Here is a 14,301-nt window from a genome sequence, read left to right on the forward strand (position 1 = left end):
TGTGGTGGATTCATAGAGGATCTGGGGAGAGGAGAACACTGTGATAAAACAGTTGCTCTCTGTTTATCACAGACCATGCTGATAACCTACAAATTTTCACACCTAGGCAATCTCTGGTGTTTTCCAGTATTTATCTTCCTTCTGACACCGATGATATTTGCGTGTGCTGCACTGGTCCCAAATCGAAATGCTCACTGATGACAGCTGACAATCAGAAGTATCATGCAAAACCCTGCTCAGTTTGCATCAAGGTGCCTTGAAAGTCTTGGTTGCTGTATTATGTTTACACCATTATTTACAGGGAATGACAGAAAAACACACCCATTTCAAAACAAGTATTATTAAGTGTTTATTAAAATTGGGTTATTTCACCCATTCATATATGCTCAAATGCAGTTTAAGTCTTTGATGTACATAAATAGATAAAACTTGATAATACACAGTTAATAGATGTATCTTTTTAGTGTTTATATTGCCCAAAAGAAATGTGAGATGTGAGTTAACCTACTAGCTGAGTTATATGCATTCTATGGGAATGTCATTGTCTAGATTAGTGAAATTATATTAAAGAAAACCTTTATTTGCTAAGAGTGGTATTGGGCCACTGGAGAGCTGGGTGGTGGGAAACTGGACCAAAAATCCCTTTGTGTAGCAGTTCGTTTGGGGGAGGGGGGGCGCTAAGCTGTATCTTCGCTGGCAGCGAGAGCAGCATGGATTCTGAGTGAGAAGGGGGAAAGGGGGAGGGAGGGAAAACCTAGGGTGAAAAGAGGCCAAGAGAGAGTCTAATCTCTCACACACAGCTTAACAGGGAGATTCAAAGTGGGTGCGGAATAAGGCTTGGGCCAATGGGATTACAGATCCATGATACTTCAGGGGAGGATCACAGGCTTGGGATAAACCGTACATTTTTGAGGGGTGAGACAAAGCATACCATTTAAATAAAATGTAACACCACACCTTTGATTATTTTAGGTTTTTACCTCGATAACTATGTAAAGTAAGCATTCAGTCCAAAAAGTGCTCATTTGTCCTTTGAAACAAAATATTTTAATGAAGCATTTTTCTAATAATGTATCAGTGAAGATAATTAACTTTTTAAAAGTCTGGTTCACTTGAAATACTTACAATTTTAATGGGAGACAGAGAAATCACTAGCTTGTAATCTTTTACAATTTCTTCTTCTTCTGTTATCCAGTGCTGACTTTACTCGAGCACAAAAACTGCTTAGCTACACAAATAAGTTATGGGAATAAAAACACATAGAGAAGATATAATTTAAAATAAGTTTGTAAATTATTTCTGTATTGCAAAGGCTGTATTAGTTCCTGCAACTTCTGAAGCAACTACAGATGTTGTTCTATATTATGGCACTTATTTAATGACTGTTTTGTACTTTGCTATCGATCTCTCATCTCCTTGATACTTCCACCTATCTCCTAATACCCATTATATATCTGGTAGCCCTTTGCTTCTCTGCAAAGGAGGAAATTCCAAACCCACCCCCTCTTCCCTCCCCCCAACCTTAATGCTACCCTAGAATGACTTTTTTCATACAAATTGGCTAGAAGATGGGGATGAGAAAGGGGATCAAGATTAAGCTAGTTATATGTCATCCCAAATTTAGTCAATATTTCACTGTCTTAGACTTCCCTTTTCAGTTTTCCTTAATGACTTTGACTTTTGTTCTTCAAACGCAAATACAAAAACTAGATGTTTAAAATTCAAAACACTGTAGCAATTGGTGTAGCACTGCACCAAGACTTTATTATGATACATTATTAGGGATTTAGATTAGACAAAGGCTTGCATCATTGTTTTACTTTCATGGATCTGTTATTTCCTATCTCAGCAACCATGATCCAGTCCTGAAAGCAGGTTTCAGAGTTCCTTGAGAGATTCCATGTTATGAATTCTGCCTTTTGTATACAATAGATATTTCAGTCTGTCCAAGTAAGTAAAACTCCACCTGGAAAAGCAAATACACTCTGTGGCAAATAATAAAAAAAGAGATAATACTAAATTTCTGAAGATAGTCTATGTGCTACGCAAGGTTAAATAACTTCAAAGCCAAAACTAAAAATCATCACACCCAAAGTCAAAACCAAAATTCATCTGCACCACTGCTCCTTGTACTGGCTCTCTCTCTGCTTTTTAACCGCAACATGTCCATGACACTGCGTGCATATATGTCTCGCAAATTAACATTGATATTGGAATCGCTGGATGAGTTCTTCATGAGTTTCTTTAAAGCTTCACGCTGCCGAAGAGCAGCTTCTTTTATCTTCAGGGTGAAATAGCAGGCAGAAAAACGGTCATTAATTATAGCTATTGGCAAAGCCAAAACCAGTATTCCTGATAGTATACACATAAAGGCCACTACCTTACCAATGGTAGTGTCTGGTCTAATGTCACCATAACCAACTGTTGTCATGGAAGTTGTTGCCCACCACCAAGCACCAGGTACGCTTGTGAAAGTTGTGCCTGGCACACCTTGTTCAACAAAGTACTCCACAGTGGAAAATATAGAGATTCCTACAGAGAGGAAAAGAAGCAGAAGGCCAACCTCCTCATAGCACTGAGCAATAGTCATCCCAAGGGACCGCAAGCCTGAAAGATAAGAAATGCTGTCAGCAGGTTGATTCATGTAGCTGTCATTATATCTTTGCAAAACATTTCTTACTTAAAGGCTGACTGCTTTATATTTTCTTTGAATGCGGGTGAACATGTCTTGACAATCACATTCAGTAAGATTAGAGAAGACCTCCAAGGTCATCGAATTGAACCTTTAACTCAACACAGCTTGTCAACTAAACCATAGCATTAAGTGACACATCCAGTTGCTTCAACACTTCCAGGATTGTGACTCCATCACCTCCTTGGGCAGCCCATTTCAAAACTTAACTGTCCTTTCCATGAAGAAATTCTTCTTGATGTCCACCCTGAACCTCCCCGGCACAGCCTGAGGCTGTTTTCTCTTTTCTTGTTGCTTGATGCCTGGGAGGAGAGGCTGACCCCATCTGGCTACACCCTCCTTTCAGGTAGGGAGTAGAGAGCATTAAGGTTCCCCCTGAGCCTTCTTTTCTTTATGCTGAACAAGCCCAGTTCCCTCAGCCACTCCTCATATGATTTACTCTCTCAATCCTCACCAGTTTCATTGCCCTTCTCTGGACATGCTCCAGCACCTCCATGTCTTTCTTGCAGAGAGGGTCCAGAACTGGATACAGGATTTGAGGCTTCCCAGTGCTGAGTACAGGGTGATAAATAGTTTCCTAGTCCATTTGGCCACACTACCCAGGCCATGATGCCATTGGCCTTTGTGAACACTTGGGCACAGCTGGCTCATCACACCCAGATTCTTTTCAGACACTCTTCCCTCAGCCTGTTGCATTGCAACAGGAGTTGTTGTGATGCAAGTGCAGAACCCAGCACTTGGACATCATACTGTTGGTCTCAGCCCATCTACCCAGCCTGTCCGTATCCTTTTGCAGAACCCTCCTATATCCTCCAGCAGATCAACTCCTCCACCCAACTTAGTGTTGTCTACAAACTGACCTGATTCCCTCATTCAGATCATCAATACAGATATTACACAGGACTGGCCCCAGTACTGAGCCTTGGGGACGCCACTAGTCACTGGCCACCAACTGGATGTGGCACCATACACTAACACTCCCTGAGGCCAGTCCTCCAGCCAGTTTTTACCCCAGCAAAGAGTGCATCTGTTCAGGCCATGGGCCTCTAGTTTCTCCAGTAAAATGCTGTGGGAGACAGTGTGCAAGATTTTATTGCAGTCCAGGTAGACAACATTCATAACACTTCCCTCATCCACTAGGCAGGCGATGAAAAAGATCATAAAAGATCAGGATGAGCAAGCCTTGGATGAATTGTCCTTTCCTAAGCCCAGAGCTGGGCCTGATCCCCTGGTTGTCCTGTACAGGCCATGTGATCACACTAAAGAACATCTGCTTCATAATCTTCCCCAGCACCAAGATGAGGGGTGTAGCTCCCTGGATCCTCCTTCTGACCCTTCTTGTTGATGGGCATTACATTTGCTAGCTTCCAGTTACCTGGGACCTCCCTGGTTAACCAAGGCTGGTCATAAATGATGGCAAACATCCTGACAAGCTTTCCTGCCAGCTCCCTCATCACCCTAGGATGAATCCCATGTGGGCCCATAGACCTGTGAGTGTCTAAGTGGCACAGCAGGTGACTAACTGCATCCTCTTGGATTGCAGGGGTTTTTCTGGATCCCATCCCTGTCTACCAGCTCAGGGGGCTGGTTGCCATGAGGATATCCACTCTCTCTGTTAAACAATGAGGCAAGGAAGATATTCAGTACCCCAGCCTTCTCCTCATCCTTGGTGATAATGTTACCTGCCCTCTCCCCCCACCCCCCCACCTTTTCCTTCACCCTCCTTTTATTGGAAATGTATTTAAAACCAACTTTTTACTACCTTTCACACTGGTGGCCAGATTTAGTTTTAGCTGAGCATTTGCTTTTCTGATTTTCTCTCTATATGACCTAATGAAATCCCTGTAATCTTCCCAAGTTCCTCTTCTTCTTCCAAAAGTCATAAACTCTCTTTTCTTCTCTGAATTCTGGCAGAAACTCCCTGCTCATCCAGGCTGTTCTTCCTCCTTGGCTTGCCTTTAGACACAGAGGTACCACCTGCTCCTGAGCCTTTAAGATTTCTTTCTAGAAGTGTGTCCAGCCATTCTGGAGCTCTGTTTCCTAAGGGACTCTCTCACCAGTGTCCTGAAAAGCACAAATCCTGCCTGCTGGAAATCCATGTAAGAGGTTTTGCTGACCTCTTTCCTCACTTCACCATGAACTGAAAGCACTCTTATTTCATGGTCACCACACTCTTAATGGCCTCTGACCACCACATCTCTCACCAGCACTTCTGCTGGTCTAATGAGGCACTGACCCTGGCAGGCTAAAAAGAGATGCTGCTCTAAACAGAAGCTGAGAAGAAGTGATTTACAAAAATAGATCACAGTGTCAGACTGAACATCTGACATCATTGGTATTTTCTTAATACAGAACATAGGAATTCTTATTACTTATCATCTGAACTATGTACACATATAATTTAGACAAACTAAACTATCTTGATTTATTAATGTCCTAGGGTGAAGTTAGGATGCTTGTATCCCCATTTGTGTGTGTTATTTATGCTGGATATTATGTTCTGTGCCTTCAAGACTGGCTCTGAAGAGGGAAAGTTCTGGTTTGGCTTCCTATCAGCCACTCCCTCACAGCTGGAAGGACATACAGACAATACAGTACATTGTGCTGCTTTTGCTTTTTGCCTGGCTTTTCGCTCTGCTCTTGCTTCTGCTCTGCTTCTGCTTTGCTTCTGCTTGCTCTTGCTTTTTGCCTCTTCTCATTAGTTAATTTAGCTAAACAGTCCAAATTCCTTCCTGGACTGTTTCTCCTTTCCTGTTTGGACCTACTCGAACCTGCTCTGGACTGGGACCTGGGAACACCTAGAGTTTGCACCCTGTGGCTGCAGCAGCTGCCCCAGTGCCGGAGGGACTGATAACAGAGCGACCACCCCAGGAGAGACTTTCTGAATTTGTCATCTTCTTCAGAGCAGTGAAAGAGTGGTGTCATCGGGTATTGTTCATTTTGTGTGCTGGGGGGTGCTGTGCCTGTTAAATAAACAGGTTCTTTCCACTTCTCTCCAAGGAATCCTTCCCGAACCGGTTGGGGGGAGGGGCCGTGTGGGTTTGCTTTCTGGAGGGGCCCCCTTTTGGGGATTCTCTCCCAAATTTGCCCGAAACCAGGACCAGGCTGTAGGAGAAAATCTAGCACCACTCTAAACTACTTAAAAACACACTAAAAGCACCTGCTCCATACTTGGAGACTAAATGTGCCAAGCCTCTGTTTTCTATCCACTGCCCTATTTTTCTCTTGGACCTAGGAGCCCTTAGTTAACAAATTTGTGTTGCTGTGTGAGTACTTAGACCCCAGTTTGGTTCACTCAGTAACTTTTTCTTTAAGGACTGTTTTCAATCCTTTTATAGTTGTCACAGACTCTCTTTGACCCTTCTTCCTTCCACCCAAGCTACCTTGTACTGCAGACATCAAAACTAATAGGTTTTCCAGTAACAGCTGCACTTGTGCCAAACTCAAGATAGCAAAGCAAGCAGCAAAGCATATCCTCTCAATGCAAGCATGGAATCCTGTTAATTGACTGTACTGCATCAGTCCTTTTGCCCATGAGTAGCACAGGGAGTTCGGGACCACTCTCCATAACCCCCTCTATTCCTGTTAGAGCTACTGCTTCAGGGCTAGACTGCCCCACAAAAGCAAGCAGGAAAACAAATCCAAAAATAGTGCAAGAGATAAATATTGTACACATAAAGAAAGAAGGAAGATAACAGGGTACCAATTCAGCTGAGACACATAGGAGACTGAAATTATCTTTTGAATTACTTTGGATTACTTTTTAATACTGTTCTTTAAAAATGTGAGATGCTTTCTCCAATAAATGAGAAAAACATTATGCTTATGAATTACTCTTCGTAGGTATACTTCTCACTAAACTACTGTTTGCAAAACAGCTTACAGAGGCTCTGCCTCTGCTTGCAGACTTCATATGCTCGTTAGTGTTATAGGCAATTTGATTTTTTGACAGTCTCAAACTACAAGATCTTAATATTTCTTGCTTCTGGCTCTTTCTTTTCCCCTGCAGGTCTAATGGGTTTTATCAGTTTTATGCACAGCAAACACTGGAAGTGCACAGTAGAGTTTGGAGGCAATGGTGGGGTTTTCTTCCAATGCTATCTGCTACAAACTCCAGTAAAGAACTTACCCATACTGAGATCTTATATTACCACAACTATGATCTGTAGAATGTTTATTACAATGATATAAATTAAATCTTTAACACAAAGGGAATAAGATATATCAGTGCACTCTTTTCTCGGTAAATATGACTGCCTTTGTATTTTGCAAACACTAATATCAGCAGAGCAAAAGCTCTGTGAGATAATTGCAAGGACTGAGATGAAATTCTCATCTCCAAGGAACCTACTATGAGCCCTTGCCCTGTAAAACAGCCTGCTGAACAAGGCAGAAGAGTAAGTCCTTTCAGGTGAGCTAGGAAGAAGGTACATTTTAAAGTTACCCCTGTAGCACCTCTTTTCAAAGCATAAATGAATACTGTAAAAGCCAGGGCTTTTACAGTATCATAAGGGCTTTTACAGCCATCATAAGGGCTGGTACCTTATGATGAATCTTGAGAGTATTGTAGCTAAAATAAAAAGCAAACATTTTATATAAGATAGATTAAAATAAGGAGGAAAAGAACATAACTGTTAAATCTTTGTATCACAATGACGACATTCTAATTTTTCCTATGGTTAGTTATTCTAACTGTTCAGGGTCTGATTTTTTCTTTTTATTATTCTTAGTTCTAGTATACTTATCTAAAATTAAGATATAATTCTTCATCTTTTTAGATGAAGTCAGGAGACATTTCTAGGCAAATCTATGAATCAGAGAAGTTACTGGACTGCACAGCTCATTCTAAGGGGAAACAGTTGCTGTAATGACATGTATAAAGTATAGTACTATATTACTTTGTACCTTTTAAAAATGCCTCTGAGTCCTGGCCCATGGCCAAACTAGGGTTTGTTCCATCACAGACACCTCAGCAAGTCTTACAGCATCTCATGAGAACTCCTTGCCAGGAGCTGTGACAGCTTGGTTACCATGCTTGGAAGGTGCTAAGGTGCTGTAACAGAGTTGGTGTGAGGCTGGCAAGCAGCTCCAGCTCTGGTAAGAGGAAGAGGAAGCATTTCTGCCATGTAGGTCAAGTTCTATCTCTTTTTTGTCCAAAGTGACTTGGCAATACAAGCTGATAATCAGGAGCTTCAGTTTACACAGCGCTTAAATAACCCTAAAGTTTTGTCACAAAAAGTGCTGAAGTTTCAACTTTACATGACTCTAGAGGCTCAACAGCCTTAAATATGCTATGGTCTTCTCTCAAATACACACTCATTGCCTTTGCAAGTAAGATGCTCATACCCTACTTCTCCTCAAGAAGTCCCTCTATATGTGCTTCATTTCCCTGAAAACGGTCCTGGGGCAAGGGAACAGCCAAGGAGCATCTGAGAATGGGACAAATATGGTTCCATTCTCTTCTACTCTTGAAGTTACTAAAATACATAATTTTGCTGTATTGGAGGAGTAGTTTTGCCCTCTCGCTACACATTTTATGGACAGAGGTACTACTGATTTCAGTGGTTCCTTGATGAAGTACAGTACTTAGCATAAGTAACTGCACACTCACACCACCCTAGCCTCCATGTCTTTAAGATCACATCCCTCCCGTGAGCTGGCTTCAGCTTCCAAAGGGGCTGAAATTACTTTTTTCATTTCTTATTTTCATTCTTGTTCTTGTCCACAGAAAGGGTTAAGTTGCTATTTCTTGAAAATGAAGAAAAGAACTGATATTTTTTCGCCTCACTCATTCCTGCCCCTGACAGCAGAGCTAGGCTGCTGATGTGTTCCCAGCTTTGCTATGGCTCCACAATGATGTTCTCCTTGGGGCTGTGAACACCCCTCCTTGGTGAAAGAGAAGCTGCTGCCTTCAGACACAAATCTTCTGCTCTTGTATTCATCTTGCCACACAAAACAACTGAGCAGTGCCTGAAGCTTTGTCTGGTCTGAGAGTGTAGGAGCTGGAGAGAAGCCTCACTGGAAGGCACCTGTCAGATCCAAGGCAAGAGAGCAAGAAGAGCTTCAAGAGCCACCCTGAACACGGAGATTTATCAGGGCTGCCTAGGTATGAGCAAGGAGGATGGTCTGTATGCATGATAAATATGGGGGTCATCTTGTATTAGGAGCTGTGGTAAAGGATGTATTTAGAAGCACATTAACACACTTCTACAGGCAGGAGATCAGAACAGTGAGTTTCTACATTTAAATCATACTGATCCAATCTAGCATTCTGGAGCTAAACAGGCAGCAACTGACCTACCAAAGAAGCAACACAACGATGGTAACACGGCTTCCAGCTGTTTAAATTGATACATATGCTGCTTCTTTTACCTTGAAACTGGCCTTGTGATTCCAGTAAAAAGAAGACAGCACACCTCCAGATCATGATACTATATTTCTATGTAATTAATTCACTTTTACCTGACATGATATTATTAAATTCAATGTCACTCAATATTGTCATATAAACTGTGGTAAATACTGAATAATTAATTTAGGAATATATAAACTCAAGTGTTTAGACCATCCTTGAAAGCATGTATACCTGAAGTTAGCAGTTATACAAATATCTGAAACACCTGATTTCAAGCTGATGGAGCCACAAAACTGAGTGACAGAATGAACATATTCAATCTGTAAGAGTAAATTGCAATAAACTGGAAACTTAACTTGAATCAACATACTTTTGTATGACCATTTTGTTAGTCAGCACAAAAGTGCCCTGATGAGATAAAATCTTTTTCTTATTTTCAAAGCACGGTTAGAGAGGATGGCATTAACATTACAGCTGCCATCAAAAGTGGGTAAAAGCATTGCAAAAAGCCTCTACCAGACTTCATTACAAGTCTGCAAAACTTGTAATGAAGCAAAACACATTGCCAGACTGAATCATTATAAACTTTCTCTCAACTGCTTTCTAAGGGACTGTTAAGCATCAGTATAGGCATAATCTAGGGGAGAGAGTAAGATTTAGATACTTCCCAAACCACTATGATTATGCTTATGATTATGAGTAGTATCAAAGCTACTCCCTGCCACTGGCAGGCAGGTTTGCTACCTTTCAGTGGTAACAAAAGTAAGACACATTCTGCTGCTGTGAGCACACTGTAACTCCTGCTGAATTTGGGGCAGTCACAGAGAGGGCTCTCCAAAAATACGGACAGGCATCAAAATATTCCTGCTTCATGGCTGGAAATTCTGAAAAGGCACATTGGGTGCTTTTCAAGAATGATCATCACTGTCTTCAGAACAGCTAATATTGCAGGATAGAGATCATGATTTACTATCAGGATTTTTCAAAGCTACTAGTGTTGGCTGAACATATCTCCTGTAAAATTCAGCACCACATTCTCCACTGATTGAGGTGGGTACATAATCAAATCATTTTGAAAATGCCAAGACAGTTTTTATTCTTTCATATAGCCAGGCATGCACATGCCACAAAGAAGTAATAAAATCAGGGGAAATGCAAGAGGAAATTCAACACTTTACAATAATTTCCAGCCTCCTCTGATAAATTCCCACTGGAAAATGTTAACTTTTATGCCTTCCTTTCACCAGAGAGAGCAAACAAGATGGGTCACAGAAATGCATTTCACCTTACACCCCACCCCCGCTTGCTGTTCATTCATCTGTCAGGAGTGCCAGGGCACTAAGGGCCCCAGACACTTGGTGAACGCTGGCTGAACCTGGCACTGCTGCTCTGTGCTGTACCCAGGTCCCCCTGCCTAAGCAGCCCCTGATGGGCTCCACATGCCGCTGGAATACCAGAGGGTTCAATGGGGCCAGAGAGCCTCTCAACCCATCACCTGCAAAGGTTTTAAACAGTTTCCTTGAAACATTCTCTACTGTGGTTGTTTTCAGGATCTATGGCATGGACAAAATCATAAAATAATTCTTTGCACATGCATGCTTTTAAACAAACAAAATTGCAACAGTTGTCATTAGTGGACCTTGGAACATACAAGAAGTCTGGGCTGGTGATCTCTGCTTCTTCCCTAATAAATTTTAAAACATATATATGTGTTGATTTTATCACACTATGAATGACTGGTGGATGATTTACAGCATGCAACACTGAGGTCTGTTTATGTAAATGTTCAATGCAAACAATATGCAAGGCTTTATGAAAAGCTAAAATTCTTTTGAAAAGGCCCTCATCACTCAATTTTAAGGTTCAAAAGTAAGAGCTTCAAAAGGCATCACTGCTAAAAGATTGTGTTATGCCATGCACACACAAAATGGAGGACTGAGCCCAGGGACAACTATTGCAGGCAGTGAAATTGAGAAGTATCACAGCCATGGCCAAATATACCTGTTGAATGTCTTCCCAGCTTCAACATCCGCAGGGCTCTGAGAAGTCTCAGCACTTGGACAATGCGCCCCACGTTCTCCAGTTCTTGGGAGCTCTCACCACCACACAGGCTCTCTACCAGCAGGGTGATGTAGAAAGGCAGAATAGCAAGGAGGTCTATGATGTTTGCCACACTCCTTAGGAAGCGGCACCGATCTCGTGCACACAGGAGCCTCAGGACAAACTCTGCTGTGAACCACGCAATACACAGGTACTCAAGGGCATCCAGCAGTGCTGGGGCCAGCCAGCTGAGCTCTACTGAAATCAAGGCCATGTTGGCAATTGACACAACAACAAAAACCATGGACAAGGTGCCAAACGTCCTGGCTGCTGCAGAGGAGCCAGGCTTTTCCAAAAGTTCCCAAACTTTCTGTCTGACATTGGGACAGAGGCTGCCAGAAAAGTCCTCTTCTTCATCTTGGGCATCCAGTTCTTCTGCATCTTTCTTGATGTCTAAGGCTTCACTCAGCTCTTTCCTCCTGAAGTACCTGCCCAGGAACACCCCCCAAGAGATTGTGAATAGCAATAGGCAGACGCTTGTCTTATCATTTACTATGCAAGTCAGAAGAATACACATTAAAGTTTACCTTAGGTGAACTTAGAAAACCCCATTATCAAGTTTATGGCTTTAATTGTTGAGCCCCTGTAGCATGTTTCCACTGACTGATATACTTCTATTAACCCATTTCACATCAGTGACACATTCTATATGCAGAGTAATTTTACTGATAGCGATTTATTTATATGGATCACGTTGACCACAATAGGATCTGTGGCACGACTAATATGAATTCTTAGAAGCAATCCTGGCACAACCAGATCCTCTGTTTTTAAATAGTTCCTAATTTGTTTAATTGTATGCAATTTTTATTACACTTCAGTGTAATTTATGCCTCGTTTACATATTTGCAATAGTAAAACTGAAGGCATAATTAAAGCCATGCAGTTCATGGGTGAACTTCTCACCACTACATACTAAGATGACGAGGCATCTTTCTTTCTTTAGATATATGGGCTCTCACACAAAGTGGACAAGCATTTGTACCAAGTAAAACTTACAGACTGTAAATATATATAGTGTTTTGTCAGAGTAAGAGTATATTTAAAGTGGAATCTTGTCAATCATAAACATAGCCAAAGAACACACAAAAATTTTTTTTTCTTTCATATCTTTCTTTCTGACTGCTGCAAAGTTCAAGCCTTAGACAAAGGTGTTGTGCAATTTTGCCTTCAATACAGTTGGTCCTGCATATGTCAAAAAGGTCTGTAGCTCTCTGTATCACTAAAGTAGCAGGAGCATTCAGTTACACCTACCAGAAAAAGAAGAAAGGTATGAAAACTAGGCTCCAATTTTCTCAGCTGAAGAACTAACCCATACTAGGGTAGGATACCTCTAATATCGTTTTGGGATGGTATTACTTCTTTCTAATAATTTTGACATAACTGCTATAGCTAAATAGCAGTTACACTCTTTAGAAAATTTGTTTCTTCAGTACTAAAAAACCAAAACCAGTAACATTGAATATGGTGGGAAATTAACTGCAAATAGAATTAACAGAAACATCCTGGGGGTGGTTCAGTCAAAACCCACCTCGTTCCTAAACTGCCTGTTATAATTTGTCTCCAGCAAGCCATGTTCCCGCTGTTGCTGCCCCCTCCTTGTAAGCTGCTACATCCACGTGCCATGCTTCCTTTCATGGCTCCTCCTGGAGCCATGCCACCCACACTTAGCCTGGCAGGTGACCAGCCCCCCCTTCTGCCTCTCCAGCTTGGATTTGGAAATCCTTCAAAATTAAAGTGCAGGTGGGCAGGATCCAAATCCCTCCAGCATTGTGCCTGACTCCACATCTAATCCCTCTATGATAACCTTAAGCTGAATGACTGAAGGGGCATCTCTCCTTTCACAAGCCTTTTCATCTCTGGCATTGTCCTTTTCAACATTTTGAGTTTCCAGGGCCAGTTTGAAGCCACTACAAGACATCCCAGACCCTGTTCCTGTCTCACTATCTTGACCAGCAACCTTTCCCACAGCAAGTGGTAACTCTGACCTCACCAACACATCTCCCATTTCTGACACCCATCCACTGCTAGAGCAGCACTTGGGGCTCAACTCCCACAACTTTTCCTGCTACCTCACCTATCCCCACTTCTGGATCTCTCACCTGAGGGTCCCTGAATGCAAGTCAACGTGGAACTCATCTAGCCCACAATCCACAAGATGAGGAAGCATCATCTTCCCACAACTCACCGGTCTCTGCAGCAGGAATCAATGCTGAGCTCATCCAAACCCCAGTACTGGATTTCTTGCAGGAAAGAGAGTGCACACAGCTGCTCCATCACATGCAGCCTCCCTGTCTGGTAGTAATTCAGGATGTAGCGAAATGCCTGTGAGCTCCGATCAAAGAAATACTCATTCTCCACAAGGTTGGCATCATCACAAAGCTCAAGGAGGCCAGAAGCCACATCCCGGGCAGCAGAGACCACTACTGCCAGTTTGCCAAGACGGGTGTCAGGGTAGCAAGACAAAGTTTGCTGGGACATCACAAAGCGGCTGCCTCCTACATTGATAGTAAAGCAGTCCAGAGAGGGAATGACCTTCTGGAGCAGGGGCCCCTGCTCTTCATCACTAGAGAAAACACTGGACTCCAGCGAACCCAGGGATGTGCTACTCCCTGGTTCCTCTAAGGATGCTTGTGAAGAAAGAGACATGCAGCAGGGAGGCGACTTCATCCTGTAGCTGCCAGCAGCAGCCTACACTCTCCAGGATCAAAATCACAACACGGCCGCAGAGAAGGCAGTCCCGCCTGAGGGGCGGCCGGGCTGGGCTCGGAATGCTGCCTCTGGCTACCGTCCCAGGGACACGGCACCGTTCCCGCTGCCTCCGGGCGGTGCCTGGAGCTGGGCGGAGGTCAGGCGGGTGCTGCACAGCCCAGCGCCGCCCGCACCCGCGAGGATGCTGAAGGAGCCACGGTACCTGAGGCGGCGTCACCTCGTGCTGTCCGCGCCGGCACCATCCGCCCGCGACGGCCCCTCCGCTTCAGCGCTCATCTTCAGCCGCTGGGTCGGGCGAGTCAGGGGAAACCCACCGGCACGACACAATACGGAGCACCTGCTTCAGCGGCGACTCCGAGCAGCGCCCCGACAGTAGCCCTAGGGGACACTGGTTAGCCCGTCCCTTCCCGCCCCACGCTCGCACTTCGGCCGGGGCTGCTGC

General features: G+C 43.2%; 1 protein-coding gene across 1 annotated transcript; it reads right to left on the minus strand.

Annotated features, from left to right (window-relative positions):
- Positions 1 to 1,726: 1,726 nt before the first annotated feature.
- KCNV1 (potassium voltage-gated channel modifier subfamily V member 1) lies at positions 1,727 to 13,817 on the minus strand. The gene is made up of 3 exons (XM_030239189.2): positions 13,336 to 13,817; positions 11,049 to 11,575; positions 1,727 to 2,607 (listed from the first exon to the last, which is right to left on the minus strand). Exons 1-3 carry the CDS (start codon positions 13,815 to 13,817, stop codon positions 2,096 to 2,098), a joined length of 1,521 nt encoding a protein of 506 aa, XP_030095049.1. The 3' UTR covers positions 1,727 to 2,095.
- Between the last annotated feature and the right edge of the window lie 484 nt (positions 13,818 to 14,301).

Source organism: Serinus canaria, chromosome 2 (assembly GCF_022539315.1).
Source record: "Serinus canaria isolate serCan28SL12 chromosome 2, serCan2020, whole genome shotgun sequence".
Taxonomy (NCBI): domain Eukaryota; kingdom Metazoa; phylum Chordata; class Aves; order Passeriformes; family Fringillidae; genus Serinus; species Serinus canaria.